Here is a 22838-nt window from a genome sequence, read left to right on the forward strand (position 1 = left end):
AAATGTTGTTGTTGCTGTTGTTGTTGTTTGGTCGTTGTTGTTTTTTTTCTTGTTGTTGTTGTTGTCTTGTTAGTGTTTGAAGCAGCATTTTGGTTGTTTGTGTAGGATTAGTTCACCGATCTTGTTGGGGTGTTGGTGTTGCTGTTTATGACCGATTGATTCATGTATTTGGCTATCCATTCACTAATTCACTTATTAATTCATTCATTCATTAAATAATTTTTCAATCCTTCAACCACTCGTCTATCCGTCCGTCCATTCAACCAACCAATCAGAAGCGAGAAAGAATGGGGCGACGGAATGACAGGGCTTCTGATGACCTTCACAGAACGGGCCCTCCTCAGTTTGGACGATGAGACCCACATAAAAAACTGGAGGCCCCAGATTTTGGTCCTGGACAAAGTCGACCCTGAAACCAGCAAACTTAATAACCCTGAATTACTTAGACTTGTCTCGCAGCTAAAACACGGTAGGAAGAATTGTATGTGTGCGCGTGTGTGTGTATGTGTGCGTGTGTGTGTGTGTGTGCGAGCGTGTCTGCGTGTGTGTGGTAAGGTTGGATTGGTTGGCACGGGATGTGATAGAACGTAATGAAATAAGGTCTTTTAGTCGTTGTTGAGATCTTTATGTGACCAGCACTGTACAAATCAACCGTTGCATTGTAATGTATTTTAGTATACTGTATTGCACTGTATTGTACTGCAAAAATGAACAACTACAACTACTACTCAAATGGAAGTACATTTTTAATGATAAGTGTCTTTACTGATAAGTATCTTTACTGATTTACACACACACACGTACACACACACGTACACGCACACATACACGCACACGCACCTCTTTACTTACTAACTGACAGGACGAGGTCTCAGCATCGTTGCAACCGTCCTCACTGGAGACTACCTGTCTAATGTCGAGAAGGCAGACTCAGTAAAAAAAGTAATAATAATAATAATAATAAAAATGACAATAATAATAATAATAAAAGTAATAATAGTAATAATAATAATAAATAGTTGTTAACAATAGTAGTAGTTAGATAATTTTTGAATTCATAGTGCACGCGGCGTAGCGTATGTAATGTGTGTAATGTTTGTATTGTTGTTGTCAATATTATTATTATTTATTATTAGTATTTTTTTACTACTATTTTTATTATTAATTAGCATAATATATTACTAATTACTATTAATTATTTTATGACGACAACGTAGAATTTAATGAGTGAGCTATCGGAACAGAAAATTAAAGGGTTCGTCAAAGTTGTATACAGCAGTAGCGTTGAAGAAGGAATCTCGTCTCTGTTAGTATTTTAGTAGTAGTGGTGGTAACTGCTACTGCTGCTGCTGCTGCTGTTATCTTAGGTGTAGTAGCAGCTAGTAGTAGTAGTATCTTTTTCTTCATCATCAACATCCTTTTCTTCATCTTCACCTTCTTCATCACCATCATCTCTACCATCATCTGTTTGTATTTTAGTAGTAGTAGTAGTGGTAGTAACTGCTACTGTTGCTGTTATCGTAAGTGTAGTGGCAGCTAGTAGTAGTAGTATCATCATCATCTTCATCACCACCCTTTTCTTCATCTTCCTCATCACCATCATTTTTACCACCATCTTCTTCACCATCATCGCCGTTTTTATCATCGCCATCAGGGTGCAGTCTATAGGTATAGGTGCAATGGTGCACAATACGGTGCTCATATGCTGGCCACATGATCACTCAGCAGAGGTGCAACATACATTCATAAGTAGGTAGACTATGAAGCTGTTCATCTTGTCGTTTTTGTCGTTGCCTTTGTGATAAAATTAACTCTGACAGTTATTTCATTCCTACATTCTGTTCTTTCACTTCTTCACTCTATCTATTATTTATTTCATTCCATCATTTCATTCCTCCACTCAATCATTTTCCCCCTCACTCCATCACTCCAGCCAGCATCCGTTTAGTACACGCGCGAAAATTGACACTATTGGTGCTGAAAAGCCCGGACTTCCCGACGAAATCCGAGAAGGTTACGACGACTATAGACATCTGGTGGATCATTCACGACGGCGGGATGCTGATCCTTCTCTCCTTCCTGCTCCAACAGCACAGGATATGGAGGGGATGCAAGATCAGGATATTTACTGTCGCGCGTGTGTTTTTTTTCCGATTTTTTCGGGATTTTTTCGCGGGATATTGTTTTTGTGGGTTTATCGTTTTTGTGAGTTTTTTAGTTTTGTGAGTTTTTGGTTTTGTATTTTGCAGTTTTTTTCGTAATTTTGATTGTTCATGTCGGTGGGTTTTTTTTACAAAATTAATTTCAACGTGCATATAAACAGATGTGTCCGACAACAGCATATTGATAAAAAATCAGCTGGAAGAATATTTGTATGAGATAAGAATACACGCTGAAGTGTACGTTGTCGAGATGGTTCGTTGATGTTGTTGATGTCGATGTTGTTGTTGATGTTGTTGATGTTGTTGTTATTGATGTTGTTGTTGTTGATGATGTTACTGACGTTTTAATTGTTGATGTTTTTGTTGTTTCAGCTGATTATGGTGGTATAGATTGGTATTAAATTTGAAATCCTCCTCCTCCGATAAAACGTTTGACTACTCACACACACACCACACACACACATACACACACATACTCTCTCTCTCTCTCTCTTTCTCACGCACACACCAACACAGACCCACACACGCACACACCAACAAACAAACAGTTCGATAGCGACATATCAGCATATGAAGTTGAACGGACCTTGAACATGGAGTCGAGGGTGGAGGTGATGAGGAAGGCTGCCGCTGATGGCAAGCCTATGAGCGTTAGTAGCATTGTTATTATTATTATTTTATATCTTTTTAAACAACTGTTTTTATTGTTATTATTATAATTATTATTATTTTATATCTTTTTTAAACAATTGTTTTTATTGTTATTGTTATAATTATTTTATATCTTTTTAAACAATTGTTTTTATTGCTATTATTATTATTATTATTATTATTATTATTTAGTAAATTATCATAAAATTTAATCTAGTGTTAATATTTCAGCACAGGTCTTTTCATAAAAGCTGGCTTGACTCGTCTGGCAAAAAAGATTCCGATCCTGGTCTGTCGCGCTGATAACGTATTTACTATGATGATGACGTAATTACGATGATTGTGAGGCATTTACGACGATGATGATTATCTATTTACCATGATGACCTACTTACCTCGATGATGATAATGACGTCATTATCAGCATCATATTTTTTTTATATACTGATGATAAATACTTCCTGAACGTGATGATATCATTCTGATGATGATAATGCTGGCGGCGATGATGTCAAAATGATCGTGACTTTGATGGTATCATTATTGTGATAGCATTCTTGTAATGATATTCATGAAGCGTGTAATTTTGTAAATACACCAACACCAAAATAATTTTTACAAGCCGATATTTTTCTATATAATATTTCAGATGACAGTCAGGACAAATCTTCCCATGGAGTATATTTTCTATGTTTTTTTGTTTACGCTTTGCTGTTTGTTTATGTTTTTTTTTATTTTGTTATCTATGTTGTCTGTAAATTTGTTGTCTATGTCTGCTGTCTATGTTTGTTGATGATGATTGCTGAAACCGCAACAATCCTAAAATAATAACAACATCAACAAAATACTCACAACGACGCCAACAATTTTCACGACAACATTAATAAAACAACAACAACAGTATCAACAATAAAACAATCAACAACAATAACAACAACATCAACAGCAACAATATCAAGAACATCAACAACATCAACATCAACAACAAAATCAACAACAACATCAACAACAACAGCAACAACAACATCAACAAAAACATCAACAACAACAGCAACAACAACATCAACAGCAACAACATCAACAACATCCAAACAACATCAACAACAACATCAACAACAACAGCAACAACAACATCATCATCAACAACAACAACATTAACGACACCACACACAACGCAGAAATCTTCTATAGAAAACGCGAATCGAGTCTCGACGGACCTTCGACCAAATGAGAGTGGCCTCTTCATGCGAGACATACCTCCGTCGCCCGACCACAACGCTGTCGACGCCAAGCCGTCAACGTCTCAGTCGCCACACACGTCGCCATCACAACCACCTACTCATTTCACATTCACGCCGCTGGATGCCATGATGTTGAAGAGGTCTACCAATAATACGTCTTATAAGTTAGTCTGTGTTTGTCTGTGTATGTGCGTGTTTATCTGTTTGTGCGTGCTTTTGTGTGTGTGTTTGTCTGTATGTTTGTCTGTGTGTTTGTCCGTGTGTTTATCTGTCTTCTGGGTCTTTCTTTGTGCCACTGATGTTTTTATTTTTCGCTTTTTATTTTAGTTGCTTCATTAATTTTTTGTCGGTATAATATTTTAAGTGATTAAATAACTTAATCCTCCATCAATCAATCAACCGACCAATCAATCAATCAGCCAATTATTCAATTAGCCAATCATTCAATCAGCCAATCATTTGTCATTTGTCATCACACCCACCCATCCACCCACCATCCCACCCAGAGACGTCAATCAATTCATGAAAATGCATAATGCCATGCAACTAAACAAAGCTGTCACTGAAAAATCTAGTACAGCCGCTCTCGTAATTTTAAATCTTCCAGCTCCACCAGCTAAGCTGAACGCCGAAGAAAATTGTAAGTTTAATTGGTGGTATTTAGTTTGGGTAATCAATCGATTTTTAGTTGTTTAGCCGGTCAAAAGCTTAGCTTTTTAGTTGTTTAGCCGGTTAAAATTTTAGCTTTTAAGACGTTTAGCCAGCTAAAACCAGCTTTTTTATATGTTTGTTTGTTATCGTCAACACTTTACGATAATAATATTGTAATAAAATAGACCTTAACGCATTATTATTATTATTAATATTATATTATTATATTATTTTATTATTACCATTGTAAATAAATTTTGTTATAATTAATACTACTATAATTAATTAATATTACAAATAATTATTATAAATAATTATTCAGACATGTCCTACCTGGAGATGCTATCTGAGGGCTTAACGAGGGTTTTATTCGTCAGGGGCTCTGGTAAAGAAGTCGTCTCCCTCTACTCATGATGATTTTAATTAATTAATTGATTAACTAATTAATCAATTATAATTTGATAGTTGTATGAATAATCAACCACAATTATTAGAGTTATGTTATTATTATGTTACCGTTATTATTATTGTTGTTGTTAGTTATTATTATTGTTATTCTTATTTGTTAACGTCGTTATAATATAGGAGAATTTCTTTGCGTTTTTATTATTATTACAAAAAGTGATTATTAAGTAATTTAGTTATATTTTTTTGACCATAAAAACCCATTTTCTATTAAATTATCTATCTATATAAAATACTTGAATGGGTGTATATTTTATATGTATTAAGAACAAACTATTAAAACAATTTGGCATTATTTGAAAAAAAATTAATAATCAAATTAATAAATAAAAAAATACTTTTATAATGTTATTGCCATTCTCTACCCAAATTTGTGTTTAAATATTGCAAGAGGAGTGGTTTAAAACGGTGGGCCTAAGATTTTTTGCAGCTCTCGAAGGGGTAAAAATAACTGATCACCGTATGCATGTCACCTGGACTTTTCATCAAAACATGACTTGACTTCACTGTCACGGATTCATTTGACATCAAAATACATGACTTTTTCAATACATGACGACTTCGATTCTAAGTCACTATTTACGATTGATTGTAACAAAGTGCACCGCTGTCAAATCTGTATAAAACCTGATATAAACATATAAATAACTTCCAAACAATTAGACAACACAATACTTTTAAGCATCAAGTTATTACTCACATAAACCTAGCAACCGTGATAGAACATTCATTAATCGATCTAGACTAGACTATTCTGCATTAGTAACCCGTTTCGTAAATAGTAATTTTAAATTGAAATTATGTTCGACAAAGTGCCTGAAGTGTTGTTTTAGGAATTACAAAATGAAGCTCATATATGTCGTGCATAAAAGAAACAATATTAGCCCGATGTGGTACTATCAGTCGAGATCACTCCAAAACTTAGAAACATTTGTTCAGCTGAAGCGCATAATTAAGTTCTTTCTAGTTTAGCCACACACTTGCTTCACTGCGATTTCATTTCGTCTTTAAAACTATATAAGTATGGAGAACTTCAGTTGTTTTGCTGTTTTCAGTTTAAAATTCACATTCAAAGAAGGCTAAGTCGCAACTACAACTTGACTCGAGACCCCTGACTCGAGACTCTTCAAGTCGATTGAGTCGCGTCTAGTTTTCCGCCACCCAAATCCACCCGTTTTCATTAATTTTCGTTTAATTATTCTGAAACAAAACACCACAAGAATTTTTTTAAATTGTTACAGATAGGTCTGAAAACACACAAATAAATACATGCTCGTTTCGATGAGTATTTTATAACTTTTTTCTGTATTTGTGCGTATTATACACGCGCGTATATATATATATATATATACATATATATATATACACCTGGGTATTAAAGTGCTTGTTTGCAGGTATATGTGTGTGGATATATTATATACATAATTTACATATAGTTCTTGTACGTACGTGGTGATAAACATTGCACGTTCAGCAAGACCAAATATGCTTCTTTTTCCACAGATAACAAAATTTAACACAAGAGAGATCATGTTGTTATCCATCCATCCATCCATCCATCCATCCATCCATACATCCATCATTCACTCATCAGTACATTCATTCGTTTATTTATTCATCCAATCATTTATTATTTTTTTCAATTATTCATTCATTCAAGCGTTCGTCTGACATTCTTCAAATGATAATTTACACACAGTATGAAAATATTTTTTCCTGGAAAATTCAAACGATGTCGTCAATTTTGTTCAATTCAAACCAACCTCCTTCATTCAAATGAATGGATGAATGAATAGATAGATGAATATCTTTTTTCGTCAATCAGCTGGTCAATCCCTCCGTCTCTTCATTCATCCATTAATTCATTTGCCCATTCTTCCATTCCTTATTTCGGTTAATCATTCATCAAATTCATGCATTCATCCATACTTTTAATCAAAATTTAATCTATCTATCTATCCGTCTAATCTTCTAATCACTCATTCACTTGTTAATCCATTCACACACATACAGACAAACATACTAAACAATAAATACAAATATAAATGAACTCAACTGAACGATGGAACGAACAAATGAATGAACGAAAAAATGATTAAATGAATGAATGAATGAATTAAAAATCAGACGAATGCAATGGACATGAATTACTTAACAACAAAACAACAACAAATCAACAACAAAAATAATAGTAATAATAAATTTATAACAACAATAATAATAATATCATATACAAATAATAATAATATTATTACATAATATTAATTAAAATAACTAATTACATTCAATTATCTAATTACATTTTATAACTTAACGTTTATCGCGCGCTTTTGTACTGGCTTACGTACTTATTTATAAGATCATAGACATCATCGATAGCAACATTATTATTATTGTTGTTGTTGTTATTATTATTATTATTGTAGTTGTAATCACCATCATCATCACTGTCGTCGCATTCGCCATCTTCGTATTCTTTTTTGATTTTTGGCAGCCTGGTGCGAGATGAGATCTGGGCGGAAGTGAATTTTTTTTGCTCGGTATATATCAATTAATAATTTAATAAATTTTAGTAAATTTTAATAAAGTTAATTAATTAATTAATTATTTACCATCAAAAATAAACATTGTTGTTACATACAACAACAGCCACAACAACAAACAAAAACAACAATACAAACAAACCAGCAAACAAACAAACAAACAAACAAACAGACAGACAGACAGAGAGACAAACAGACAAACAAACAAAAACAGACAGACAGGCAGCAACCTCATTATAGATCTTATCGGCAGCAATAAGAGCCTTGTCGTTCGACAGCACACCATTCTGCACGAAGCCTAACATCTCTCTTTTTATCATCATCCTGTACTCTTCCCTTAACTCCGATCTAGCTGATGGTGATGAAGCTAGAGCTGCTGCTGCTGACGACAATGACGTTGCAGATGATGATGATGATGATGCAGATGATGATGATGAGTAGGATGATGATGATAAATAGGATGATGATGAGTAGAATGATGATGATGGGTTTGCTCTTGAGGTTGAGAGTATTGATTCGGAATCGGCAGAAGAGCTTGGACATCGTACTTGCTGTCGGTTGAAATATCATTATCATAATCAGCCGTATTTATTTATTTAAAGTAAAACCAGAAGCCCACAGGGGGCTTGTGTGGCAACTTAACTGACAGAAATTATGCTGTTCAATTGTCAATTTAACTAATTAATAAAACAAAATTTGTTCATAATGTCCAAAAAAATAGAAAACACAATAATATTGTTTCGTAAAACAAAAAAGAAAGAAATCAATGAAAAAAAGATTGATTAAATTGCATCTCTGCTTCTATCAGTTTATGGATGTCGAACTTGAACTTGCAGTAGGGTCGCGATTGTTGTATATTGGTCGCTAGCTTGTTCCAAGTTTTCAATCCACATATATCAAGGTGCTATTGCAGCATATCTTTGTTCTTGTCACCGGCAAATAAAACTCATTTGCACGTCTAGCATGCAGGTTATTTTTAGAATTAAATCGAGTAATAGCTTCCGTTGCATACGATGACAAATTAATTTTGAATAATTTATTAAAAAAATAGCATAAAATAAAATTTACACAAGCTGCTTATTGGAAGTATTTTGCTTACTTTGAAGAGATGGCTGACGTGGTCAGCCGTATTACTACCACCACCACCACCACCACCACCACCACCACCACCACCATCATCATCATCATCATCATCATCATTATCATTACCATCACGGTCAATACCGCCGTAATCGTCAAGGCCAATTCACTCATCAGCGTAGTAGTCTTCATCATCATCATCATCATCGTCAAAAATGGCCATCGTCATCATCATCATCAATATTATTATCACCATCATCACCATCGCCGGCATGAATGAAAAGGTAAATTGGACAGGGCATGACTTACAAAGGATGTTCTTCTATAATACTCGGTAGATTTCAAACTGGACGTTTCATGCTGCTGCTGATGATGAGGATGATGAGGAGGAGGATGATGAGGAGGACGAAGATGACGTCTGTTGTCGTCACTACTACCACCGTCGTCATCGTCGATATTCTGGTAAAACAAATTACTATAGCCGCGAGTGGAGAATTCCAATTTTTTATTATTCCTATTTTTATTACTAATATTGTTGTTGTTATTATTATTACTATTATTGTTGTTGTTATTATTATTATTGTTGTTGTTATTATTATTATTATTATTATTGTTGTTGTTATAGTTGTACCTTTTAGTGCCAAAATTCGGCTCATACTGTTGTCGGGTATATGCAACAAAGGGATCAAATCGGGTATATGCAACAAAGGGATCATAATGAAATTTATTATTATTATTGTTGTTGTTATTGTTGTTGTTGTTATTTCTTCTTACGTGCGTATCGTGCCTGAGCCAGTCATCATAATTTTCAAACATGCCGGAATTAGATCTCCTCCCAGCGTCATAGAGATTTGATTTGGTTCTATTATTATTATTATTATTATTATTATTATTATTATTATCATTATCATTATTATTACTATTACCGCCGTTGTTGTTGTTATTGTTATTATTCTTTCTACGACGAATCGAAGGGTAGGGTACGGGTCGATATTGCGAAGGGCTCTCGAATGGCGAGGGGGTCAGTAGTAGCGATGAAGAGGACGACGACAGGTACGAGCTATAAGATCCTTCCGAGTTAACGCTATCAACGTCGGAATCGGAAGCTAGCGTTGCTGCCACAGCAGTAGCAGCAGCAGTTGCCGTCGCTACCGCTATACGTGAAGAGCTACAGCCACGATGACTATGGTGATGACGGTGATGATGGTGATGACGAGTAAGTGAGTAAGAATTGATGGCAGTAGATGATGATGATGGCCCGCCGCAGTTATTGTTATTATTATTATTACTATTATTATTATTGTTGTTGTTGTTTCTGATGTCGTTGTTTTCAATTTTAAACTTGACGTCCTCCTCTCCTTCTGAAATGACGTCATATTCACTATCGCTCCTCTTCACTACAACACGATCGTCACCATCATCACTAGCACCATAACAAGCGCGATCATCATCATCATCAGCAGCACGATGGCGATCCTCATCATCACCACTACCGTCATTTTCGTCACTCAGCAAGTTAGCGAGTCGCATTTGAATGTTGAGCATGACTTTGACGTCATCAAGCTCCTCGTTCAATTTTACCGCCATCACCTCTTCACTCACCGTCATCATCATCCTCTTCCTCAATATCTCTTCGTCCGTATCGTCAGCAGCTAGGCATTTGTCAGTGCCAGAGTTCAGCTTACTCATTTCATCAAATTTAAAACCATCATTGATATCTTCATAGATGATGCTGCTCCTACTAGCCGTCGTCCTCATGAACTGCACTCTCCCACTCACCATCTCACAGCTTGACATGCCGTCCTTAACTCCGACTGAAGTGATAGTTTCGTCACTATTTAACATGACGTCACCATTTCTGATATTGCTGTTTTGGGTGTCGTAACTGTCGTCATTATAGTCATCGTCGTCGTCGGGGTCTTCGAGGCCCAGCGGGTCGTGCCCCCGGTTTTTTACCATCCACGGCAAGTTCAGGACGCCTGGTGGATGAATTTTAAATATTAAAAAAATATTCACCTCCAAGTATAAAGGTTTAAAATTATTTTTTTTTTTTTAATTCAGTAACTGACAAACTCACTTTTACCGCGATCTACTTCCATTCTATTAAAAACGTGACACAGCTCATTGGCTGGTTGCTGCCGCTTCAGCTGCTGCTGCTGCTGATGTCTTGTTGGTAGCTGGTCAGCTGACGAGGATGGCGACGATATCAAGGAGGACAATGACGACGACGACGATGATGACGAACGCGTTGGACGAGGAGACCACAGTGTTGAATTCCGTGTTGAATTACTTTTTTGATGACCACCACTACTGCTACTACTACAGCTGATACTGCTGCCATTTACATTGTTAACAGTATTTTTGCTGCTATTGGTAACAGTCCTATAACTGGTAGCAGCCGTAATTGTAGAAGTTGTTGTAGTACAAATTGTTGTAGCAGAAGTTCTCATGGCAGACGAAGGAACATTTGACTTCATGGAGTGTCGAGCGGGAAGTGCAAGAGGAAGGTGAGGATGGGGAGGCTGACGATAACGAAGAGCATACGGAGTAACCTCTGATAGCCGTGGTTGTGGCAAGCGTGGGAGCTGCGACGGCGGTTTTGACATTGAATTCCTCGTAAAATTATTTGCAGTAATGCCGAATTGAAGTGGAGGTCGTTGGGGAAAGTATTGAAGAGATTTATTTACAAGAAAATTTGGATTCGGTCTGAAAAATGGCGTTAAGCCTGGCCGATAACGATTAAGTTGAGGCGCTGGTGGCGACGACGACGACGACGATGAAGTTGGAAGAAGTGGTGTTTTTTGATACACTGGTGTTTTGGCTTTATTTTGACTAGAAAGTTTTGGGATTTTAAATTTGTTAATGTCGTTATTTGCCGACTGCGTTGTAACTGTTGATGATGTTGTGGCTGTTGCAACAGCTTCTGTCGTTAATGTTATCGGGGATGTTGTTGTTGCTGCTACTGTTGTAGAGGTTGCAGCTGGTGTCGATGATGATGAAGACGACGACGATGATGTTGATGTTTTAAATCTGGAAGAGGATGTTATTGCTTTTGCCATTGTTGTAACTACTAATGTTGTTGTTGTTGCAAATGTTGTTGTTTGAATAGTTACTACTTTCAATGATGCAGTTGTTGTTGTTTTAGCCGACGTTGGTGTGGTAGTCAATGTTGGCTTAGTAAATAACGATTTTGTTGTTGCTGATGTTGTTGTTGCTGTTGCTGCTGATGTTGTTGTTGTTGCTGCTGTTAATGTTGTTGTTGTTACTGATGTTGTTGTTGTTGCTGATGATGTTGTTGTCGTTGATGTTGATGTTGCGAAAGACGATTCATTTGCTGACGATAACGCTGAGACAGTTGAATGCAATGATACGGATTTCGACGATGATGGAGATGAGGATGACGTCATTTCTACGATCGTTTTCTCTATTTTTTTCAGAAGGGGAGGCGTCAGAGATTTCGTTCTTGGGATCTTTCCAGGTGATGTGTTTTGTTTCTCCTGCTTAAACCTCTTGTTGTTTTTTACCGGAAGTATCTGGGCTTCAGTTGACGTTGTTGTTGGTGAACGTGAGGCCATAGATGGCTCTGACGTAGCCGCTACTGATGTTTCAGTACTGGTAGTTGATGTAACGAATGCAGTCTTGACAGGAAAGGTGGCGGTTGATGTAACGATTGAAGTAAACGCTGATGAAGTGGACGACGACGACGAAGATGAAGATGATGTTTGTTCACGAGCACCAAAGACCTTCTGCTCGATCTCATTTAACTTCACACACTCTATCTTCTCAACCTTCACAAAAACACCACAGCTGTTATCGTTAGCAGCAGCAGCAGCTGTGGCGGTAGCAACATCATCAAAAATATCACTAGACTCCATCCTCTCTCTCTTCATCATCAACTTCTTCAAGTTCTCGAATGGAAGGAAAACGAGACGAACATAAGGCTGCAGAGCATCACACGCCTCCAGCCACTTACAGGTCTGCGCCGTCAAATGTATCCGGAAATCATCTGCTATTTGTAATGGCGCCAACCAGGATGACGTCAGTGATGATGATGATAGCGGAAGTAGTTGTAGCGGCGATGGTGACGACATCAGAGAAGAAAGTGAAACAGTTGATGATGGTGGTGTGGGAGGAAGCTGATTAGATAATGGTGAGGGTAACGTTAAAGTTAATGGTTGAGTTGTAACTGATGCTGTTGCATTCCTAGACAGTAACACAGAAACCGTTCTCAAATTAGTTGGGAACGAGTTATCGTCATCAGTATTCATTTCGAGGTTATTATTCTTTGGAGTTTTGCTATTTTGGCGGGAGAAAGACTTTTTAGCGTTAGACGTTTTAGCCGATTGGCCCTTCGACAATCCCCCGCCTCTACCTCTCTTCTTACCTCTCCGACTTTTACTTTTAACCTTTGTGACGTCATCCATCACGTCATCCACGGAAAAACTGTCGGCGTCATCATTTCTCTCCTCTTCATCGCCACTCATGTTGTTTACTTGATGATTTGTAACATCGAAATCGTCATTATGACTGTCAGAAAGGTTGAATGCGCTAGTATTGCTACTGCTAACAAAAACACCACCACAGCCACTATTGCTGCCATTGTTACTCGATGATGTCATACCGTCTTTATTACAGCTAATATTCAGAGTAGTAGTAGTAGTAGTAGTAGTAGTAGTAGTAGTAGTAGTAGTAGTAGCAGTAGCAGAAGTAGTAATAGTATTTGTAGGCGTCTCTTGAGTAGCACCTGCTGTAGTGGTAAATCTAGAAGAAACATTTGCTATAGTAATTTGATTATGGGTTGAAAAAGTAGTAATAATAGTACTACTAATCTTAGAAGTAGTAGTAGTAGTAGCAGCAGTAGTAGTAGTAGTAGTAGTAGTAGCAGCAGCAGTAGCAGCACTGTAAAGTGTAAAAGGATCGTTAATAATGTATTTAGTACTCCTTGTTTCTCGCCTGAAGAGGTAGCCCAGGTCATAATCATCATAATTTTTTATCCATTTTTTGTTAAACTTCCCTCTTTTTCGTTTGCCTCTGGTATTTCCACTACTAAGCCCTTCTGTTTCAGTAATGCTAATGTTGCTGTTGTCAGAATTATTAGAAGGCGAAGTAGTAGCAGTAGCAGAAGAAGTAGTAGATGCAGCAGCTGCGGTTGCTTTGGTCGCTTCAGATACCAAATAACTAATGTTTGGTATGTTCACTTTGGGTAACAAAAAGCTAGTAAAAGTAGTACTAGAATTAGTAGTACGAGCAGTATATCTGATATTATCCACTGATGAAGTAGATGGCTCGCTGTTGTGGTTGTTGCTGTTCTTAATGGCTGTTTTATCAAATTTATCATCATTGATAATAACATCATCAATATCATCGCTACAATTAACGTTATTATTATTATTTTTATCATCATCATCATCATTATTATTGTTATTATCGTTATTATTGTTATTATCATTATTACCGTTGTTGGTACTATAGACAGATAAGATTTTGACCTCTTCCCTATCATTCAAACTCTTTCCACCGTGGCAAACATTGCTAGCAACTGTAGCAACCACATCAGAAACATATCCACTCGGTACATCCACACCAAGTGTACAGCTATTTGTAGTACAAGACGAAGTATTGTCTGCATAGGATGGTGTATAATTCATTGTAGGTGAAGTAGTACTAGCATTGTGAGATAAACTATCATTTACTGTGTCTATACTGCTAATATGATATGAAGTATCATTTACTGTAGTGAATGTATTGCTAGCAGTAGCAGTATTATCAGTAGTATAAATACTAGATGCAAGGGGCAGATAGGATATAAGAGATTCTTTATTGACGTTGTTATCAGTATCACTGATATCAGAGACTGAAAGATTGTTGATGTAACTGTTGTTGTTGTTGTTGCTGCTGCTGTTATCGCTGATGTCTGAATAGTTGATGTTGTCGTCATCTTTATTGTTGTCGTCAGTATTACTGATGTTGTTGTTGTTGTTGCAAGTGTGATTGATGCTATCAGCAGCAGCTACAGCAGCATCAGAATCGTCAGTGATTACAGCAGAACTATCATCTTTATCAAAGAGACCACAATTTTCATCAGCGGAAATGTTGATGTAATCATTCCCATTGACGTTGATGCAATTGCTGTCAGCTGCAGAGGCCTTACTGTCATTTGCAGCAGCAGCAGCAACGACATTTATGTGATCATCATCAAGATCGACTATCTCGAATACTTCATCAACTGTATCATCATCATCATCATCATCATTAGTATTATTCTTAATAGTAGTAGTAGTGATAGTAGTGGTAGTAGTAGCAGTAGTAGCAGCAGCAGAAGTAGTAGATGCAGTAGCAGTAGTAGTAGTAGTAGCAGTAGTAGTAGTAGTAGTAGTAGTAGTAGTAGTAGTAGTAGTAGTAGTAGTAGTAGTAGTAGTAGTAGTAGTAGTAACAGCAGCAGTAGTAGTAAAAGCAGTAGCAGTAGTAGCAGTAGAAATTCCATAACTTTCATTTTTCATAACTACAAATTCAATTTTACCATCTTGAAAAAAGTCATTAATACTTTCTTTATTGTTATTGCTGTCTTTGTTGTAACCGGCCACAACTTTATTTTTATTATTACTATTATTGTTATAATTATTATTATTGTTATTACTATTATTATTGACCTCCATTTTTAAGCAGGTCAAACTAAAATCAAAATTTCTCTTGCTATCATAACCCTCATTTACTTTTATCAAATTATCATTATTATTGTTACCATAATTATTATTATAGATTTTACGGGTAAAATTATTATTAGTAATAGTAGTAGCAGTACTACTGCTACCACTGTCACTACTACTACAACTACTACTACTACAAGCTGTAGTATCAGTAGTAACATCAAAAGCAGTGTTAATAAAACCACTCCTACCAACATTACTGAAGTGGCTACGGTCATAAGTAGTATAATTACTGTTATAATTATAATTACTACCGCTATAATAATTACTGCAAACGCTATTTATAGCATTCTCCAGACTATTTATAGGAACACTGGAAATTCCAAAGCCATTTATAGATTCATTGATGTTATTGTTATCAATTGGGCTAATGTTAATAACACTGACCCTATTTGTTGGGTTGTAATAGACGTTATCGTTGTTGTTGTTGTTGCAAGAGATAACTTGATTAATATAATCAGTTATGACTTCATAACTATTGTCATTATTAATGTTATTATTATTATTATTACTATCATTAGTATTATATGAAACATCCATGCATTGTGAAAGCAATGAGAAGTTATCATTAGCATAATCAGTGCTATTGTGGCTGTTGTTGTTGTTGATGCTTCCAATGTTAATGTTGTTGGTGTCAGGGATGACGTTGTTGTTGATGCTGAAGACATTTTTATTGATGTCTTCACCGATGTTGTTGTTGTTATTTGGGATGACGTTGTTGATGCTAAAGACATTTTTGTTGATGTTCTCACCGATGTTGTTGTTGATGCTAGGGACGATACTGTTGATGTCAGCGGTGATATTGCTGACGTTTCGAGTGTCGTTCTCAGTTAAAAATGAACCAAGCGAATCATTTTCATTATTGTCGCTATTGCTGTCATCGTGAATTACTATTTTGTTGAGGCTGCTGTTAAAACTGACGTTGTTAATGTCATAATTGGAAGAAACTACAGCAGCAAAATTAACACTATTGTTCATGCCATCAATGTTACTGTAGTTTACGATGTTGTTTATGTTATTGCTGTTGATGCAACTAATGTTACTGCACTTTACGCTGTTGTTATTGATGATGTTATTGTTGTTGATGTTACTGTAGCTTACGCTGTTCTTGATGTTATTGTTGTTGATGCTATCTACGTAACAGTAGTTTGAGTTGCATTTATTGTTGTTGATGCTATTAATGTTACTGAAGTTTACGCTGTTGTTGATGTAATTGTTGTTGATGCAACTATTGTTACTGTAGCTTACGATGTTATTGTTGTTGAGGCTATCTATGTAACTGTAGTTTGAGTTGTTGTTAGTGTTGTTGATGCAACTAGTGTTACTATAGTTTACGTTATTGTTGATGTAATTGTTGTTGATGCTATTAATGTTGTTACTGTAGTTTATGTGGTTACTGATGCTATTTACATGGCCGCATTTGATGCTTCTTAGGTTGCTGTCGTTGTTGGTGGCGGGAAAAAAATTCAAATCAGGTATAATCAAATTATTATAACTTTTAGCATCAACGAAATTACATTTATTATCTCTACTACTACTATTACCACTATAATTACTATTATTATTATTATTATTACTACTAAAGTTAGGATTACTATCATAATTAGAGGAAGCAGTACTTATAAGAAATGTATTATTATTATTATTATTATTATTATTGTTATTATTATTACCAATAGCCTCGTAAAAATTTTCATATGAAGAAGAAGTAATAGTAGTAGTTATCGTAACATTTGAGTCATCGTCATCATGTCGACGACGATAATGATGATGATCACCATCACCAATGCTACTATTATCACCACCACCACGGCTATCGCTATCATCATCGTCGTTATCTTTTGCAATGATACTATTGATATCTGATAGTATATCTAGCGGTATTGTATCCGTATCCGAGAATTGACTGTCATCATTATCATCGCCCCGACCAAAATGATCATTATCATCACCCAATGGGAACATTCTATCATTAATATTTACATCATCATTACCATCACCGATGTTGTTGTCGTTGTTATGAATATTATTACTATTGAAAGTTTGATAATTATTATCATTACTATTATTCTTATCATCATCATCATAACAAGCTATGACGTCATTATCGTCATCACTAAAATGACTTAGTGTTCCACTGTTATCATCACTGAGTACATCATCATTACCATTCAAATTATTATTATTATTATCATTATTATTATTATTATTATTGATGTCATTATTGTTGGCATTGTTATTGCCAATGTTAATATTGTTGTTGCTGTTATTATTATTAAGATCATTATCAACTTTGCAGTCCTCAAGCACAGTGCTAAATGGTACAGAAATTGATGACGATGACGAAAGATACGATGGTGATGGTAATGATGGTGATGGTAATGATGATGATGATGATGATAATAATGATGATGATGATACAGTCACCAGTGATGATAATGATGACATAGGTAGCGATGGTGAAGATGATGTGAGTATAAATGTTGAGAGAAATGATGCTGACACTAGGGAAGCATACGACGATGATGATGACGACGGCGATGATGATGACGACGATGATGATGACGATAGTGATGAAAATGATGATGACGACGGTGGTGCTAGTAGTAGTGATGATGATGGTATGAACAGTGACGATGATGATGATGATGATGATGATGATGATGATGGCAATGAAGATGCGCTTTCTGACTTGAGAAAATTAAGTAACGAAAAGGGAGCAATAGTAACATTACTTTTACTGTTGTTAGTATCAAAATACTGACCAATATTATTAATATTAATATTATTATTATAAGTAGTAGTAGTAGTAGTAATAAGAGTAGTAAAATTATTATTATTATTATTGTTATTATTATTATTATTATTATTATTATTACTGATACTATTCTTCACCATAATATAATCATCACTGGAAATACTATTGTGAGTGAATCTGCCTTCAGCGGCAGTAATAGACTCGCGATGAGCACAATCGACGCCACTATCGAAATCAGTATAAGGTTTATCATTCGGGTAGTAAGTAATGTTATCATTGTTCAGTAGCAATGATGTCGATGATGTTAGTAACTTGGTGAGCAAACATGGGCTCTGGTCATAGAGCGAGTAAACGTTATGATCTGAAGTTGTCATTGTCGTAGTGGTAGTAGTAATATTAGGAGTAGTAGAGGTAGTTGTAGTAGTAGTGGTAATGATAGTAGTAGTAGTAGTAGTAGTAATAATAGTAGTAGTAGATGATAATGATGATGCTGACGTGAATGTAGTTGGGTTGCAGAAATTGTTGTCATTGTTGATGTTGTTATTTATGTTGTTGTGGTTGTTGATGTTGTTATAGATGTTGTTGTTGTTGTTGTAATGAACTAAATAACTACTACTACTACTACCCCAGTTGCATATGTTTCCATAAGAAAAATTAGTAAAATGCTTTTTGATGTGACTGTTTGTGCTGGTATTAATATCATTATTATTAATGTTATTATTGCTGTTGCTGTTACTGACATCATCGAAACCCTTAAAATAGCTGTTGATGTTATCATGTTCGCTGTCATCCACAGCAAAACTCTTGGCATCGATGATATATTTCTTGTTATCATCATTGTAATCTTCCTTAAAGACAGTATCATTATATGATGATATACCATCATTTTTAATATCATTAGATAGGTATCTATCCATTTTAATGGTATCTGATACAAAAAAGTTGTTGTTCTTGTTGTTTTCATCATTGTTGTTGTTGATGCTGTCAATGCTTGTATGTCTGTATTCTGATTTGAACTGTTGTTGGCTAGCGTTAATTTTGTGTATAGGTATTTTTGTATCATCGTTGTATGCTGGTACAATTGGGTATTCATACATGTTAACGTTACCAATATTGTTGAGATTGTTGTTGTTGATGTTATTGCTGTTGCTAGTGTAGTTGAAATGGACGACACCGTTGATGTCATTATTTAATTTTGGTTCTCCTCTTCTATACTGGTCATTGGATAAAATGTTGTTGATGTTATAAGCACTGTTGAGGTAACAGTAATTACGACTTATTTTGTTGTATACGTTGTTGTCGTTGTTTGACGTCGATGTGCAACTAAAATTGCTGTCGTTGGTGATGTTTTTGTATGTATCATTCATGCTACTACAAACACTCTTGCTGATGTCATCATCAGCTATCTTGTTTTCATTGATATTAGTGGTAACATTAATTAAGCTGTTGGTGTCGTTGCCCTTGTTGGTGTCTGTTGCATCCGAGTGGACGTTATCATTATTTTGAATGTTAATGCAAGTGTTACTAATATCATTGCGACAGTTTTTGTTGATGTAATCTGATAAACATGCAGCGTTGTAATTATTGTAATAATCAATTCTATCAGGTTTTATGTTGTTGTTGTCTGTAGCATTAATAATGTTGCTGGGATCGTCATTGTCGTTATTGTTACTGTTGATGTTGTTGATGTCGTCAGTATTGATATCACTCTTAGCATCATTAACTAGATTATCGATGGTGTCATAGAGATTTTCTTTCTTATCGACGTCTTCGTCAGTGAGATCGAAACTGTCGCACTGATCAACACTAGAAGCGCAATTGGCGATCGATACAGATATATTAACATTGGCATTGGTGTCAAGGTCAACTGTATCGTCAGAATCATAATTAACAATTTGGCCTTCAGTTTTAATGACAAAATTACTTGCATTTAGACCACTTCCCACCCTATTCAATTCAGTATTAACTGTCTTTCTTGACCTTTTAATTCGACTTGTCGAGTAAACAAATTTTCTCCTCTTCCTTGTTTTCGGTTTTTGACTAGAGAAAGTTTTTAAATCCAATGATAAGTCATTTTCTGATGCTTTTCCAACAATTTCGTTTTTTTCCAACATTGCAATTGGAGTTGAATTATCAAGTGACACATATTGGCTTTCCAGCTGATTGCAAACAACATCATTAAAACTAAAACACTGACTTGTGGCAGACTGATTGAGATTATCTTCTGCAGGGATTGATGTTCTGAAAATTTTCTCAACCTCAGTGACGTCATCAACATTTATTGGATTTTTTTCACTGCCTAACCAAAGACCTTTTTTGAATTTAAGAATGAAGGATGTGCCGGTGTTCTCACAGCTGACACCTCTGCCGTTGCAGTCGCTCATTTTCTGGCTTATCAAAGAGCAATTTTTACATTTTAAATTGTCATTGAATGGCACGAATGTTCGGTTCAATCCGTGGTTTTATGAAAATTAAATTAAGAAATCAGCATGGATGATGGCGTCCTAACTAACTTACAACCAACATGGCAACTCTACACATTCGAACTATCTATCAGTACCTATCAGATCGTTTTAGCGAATGCACTACTGACTACAGACGGTGCTAGCAAGCTATAAAATAGAAAAAAAAATATTTAAAAAAAAAGAAAAACAAAATGAATGAAAGCGCGACACATGAATGACGAATTTACGGAAGCAAAAGACAATTCGAAGAACATTTTATTTAGTTTTATTAAAAATCCAAAACATTGACGTAAGATAAGTAATACCCGAAATGAAAATGGTTCAGTTAATTCTTTAGCGCAAACTATTCAACATTAACAATACACATAAATGACATCGCCATTTCATTAAGCCGACCCAGCACAAAACAAGAATCTTAAGTTTTACATATATAAAACCCCCAACATTAATTTTTCATCTTTTTGTATAAAAAAAACCCACAGATTGACAACCTTATAATCCCAGACAAATAAATCAAATTGATGCTTAATCAGACTTAAATACCAAAACCTAACATGGTATACACGTATGATGCACACATATTACTGTAAAAATAGATGAATGTACCAGTTTGTTAGCTATAATCAACTTTGAAAATTAACCAAAAATATTTACAGAGAAAAAAAAACAATTCATATATTCAACGAAGAGACCGGCCCATGAAAAAACAGATAACCACAAGATTGACCAATAGAAAACATAGTTAATTAATTCAACCACGAGCCCAGCCAATGAAAAAATAGACAATTAAAAAGATGAAAATTAGTAATAAGATACTGTAGCACATTAACTTTCGGTTTCCTTTACCTGATGACACCATTGTATTCAATCTCTTCATACTTCCTGATAATAGACCTGTGGCCCCATCAAAATCCCCATCCTAAAAATGAACGAATGAACGAATGAATAAACGAATGAATGAACGAACGAATGAGTGGATGGGTGAATGAATGAATCAATGAATGAATAAATAAATGAATGAATGAATATAAATACCATTCCACTCAAGTAAGTATTGGAATCTTTAGACTCATTTTCAATGTCAACTGCTAACTGTAAATATTTGAAAAAATATATATAATTGATTACAATTATATTTTTGCATAAATAAAATATAAATATCAATAATATACAAACATATAATATAGATTCAACATATTATAGATAAAAGTATTAAAAAAATAAATAGATAAGTATGTAATTTATATATAGTTATAGTTATAATGTTGTCATTTTTAATTAAGCATTGACTTTTCAGTATTATAGAGAAATCAAATTAAGTTCACATTTTTGAGTCTGGCAACTTTGCTGGCCAAATTTTCAGTTAAGTATTGATTCTGTCTGTCCAATGATTCATTAGCCGATTCTGCTTGTGATGTCATACCTATTTTATTTCATTAATATTTAAATTTTTATTTAATTATTACCCAAATTATTTTATTAAATTGTAAAATGTGCTATAAATATTTTGTTTGAACCAAATGGAAAGAAATAATGGAAAAAAATTGTGTCTTTCTTTTAATAAATCATCTTTAATTTTTTAAATCTTTACTAAAAAGAACTTACATTACAGATTACATTATGATTATAATTTCTATAACCAGATTAAATTAAAAACTAATGATTAAATATTAATTATTGAATTCAATACAAAATTAATGATTGCATACCTTTTTACGCCAATACGCCTTACATCAAATTTAATAATCAATTTTCTAAAGTAATTTTTTTTTATTAAAACAGATTTTTGAATGAAAATTTTTAGTTCATTTCTAAATTTTTTTACCTCTATTATTTAGATAATTCCAATTATTATTCATAATAACTTTCTTCTAAAATTCAATGAGACGATGAAAATTTGGATTTTCGTTCATGGAGATTTTGTTATTAAGTTTAATTATAAATTTTATTAAGGATTAATTAAATTTAAAATACCGTCGTGTCACTCGCACATACTCATATAGCACGTCATAATTGTTTACAAATTTGTCATTAAAATTAGATATATTATACTTTTAAATAAAATACTAATTATATTTTATTTAATTAATTGACATCTGTTTAAATTTCTGCCTA

At 34.7% G+C, this 22838-nt stretch overlaps 3 protein-coding genes across 3 annotated transcripts in view; 1 reads left to right on the forward strand and 2 right to left on the reverse strand.

Annotated features, from left to right (window-relative positions):
* The window catches only part of HELRODRAFT_188709 (hypothetical protein), a gene marked incomplete at its 3' end in the record, with an annotated part of 18978 nt that extends 13859 nt beyond the window's left edge, over positions 1-5119 (forward strand). Inside the window, exons 12-21 of the mRNA XM_009021607.1 lie at positions 276-469; positions 863-942; positions 1218-1306; positions 1655-1749; positions 1934-2137; positions 2324-2415; positions 2711-2812; positions 3992-4218; positions 4630-4694; positions 5028-5119. Of these exons, the coding sequence (XP_009019855.1) occupies positions 276-469; positions 863-942; positions 1218-1306; positions 1655-1749; positions 1934-2137; positions 2324-2415; positions 2711-2812; positions 3992-4218; positions 4630-4694; positions 5028-5119 (1240 nt within the window). The remainder of the gene's footprint in view (positions 1-275; positions 470-862; positions 943-1217; positions 1307-1654; positions 1750-1933; positions 2138-2323; positions 2416-2710; positions 2813-3991; positions 4219-4629; positions 4695-5027) is intronic.
* Positions 5120-7487: 2368 nt separating this feature from the next.
* HELRODRAFT_161720 (hypothetical protein) lies at positions 7488-20642 on the reverse strand (the record flags this gene model as incomplete). Its single annotated transcript, XM_009021608.1, has 7 exons — positions 7488-7682; positions 7944-8092; positions 9234-9450; positions 9568-10772; positions 10871-11625; positions 12133-17814; positions 18193-20642. The coding sequence occupies 7 exons, from the start codon at positions 20640-20642 to the stop codon at positions 7488-7490; spliced, it is 10653 nt and encodes a 3550-aa protein (XP_009019856.1).
* An 832-nt stretch (positions 20643-21474) lies between these two features.
* HELRODRAFT_65318 (hypothetical protein) lies at positions 21475-22144 on the reverse strand (the record flags this gene model as incomplete). The annotated part of the gene is made up of 3 exons (XM_009021609.1): positions 21475-21642; positions 21759-21815; positions 22049-22144. The coding sequence occupies 3 exons, from the start codon at positions 22142-22144 to the stop codon at positions 21475-21477; spliced, it is 321 nt and encodes a 106-aa protein (XP_009019857.1).
* Positions 22145-22838: the final 694 nt, after the last annotated feature.

Source organism: Helobdella robusta (assembly GCF_000326865.2).
Source record: "Helobdella robusta unplaced genomic scaffold HELROscaffold_3, whole genome shotgun sequence".
Lineage (NCBI taxonomy): Eukaryota > Metazoa > Annelida > Clitellata > Rhynchobdellida > Glossiphoniidae > Helobdella > Helobdella robusta.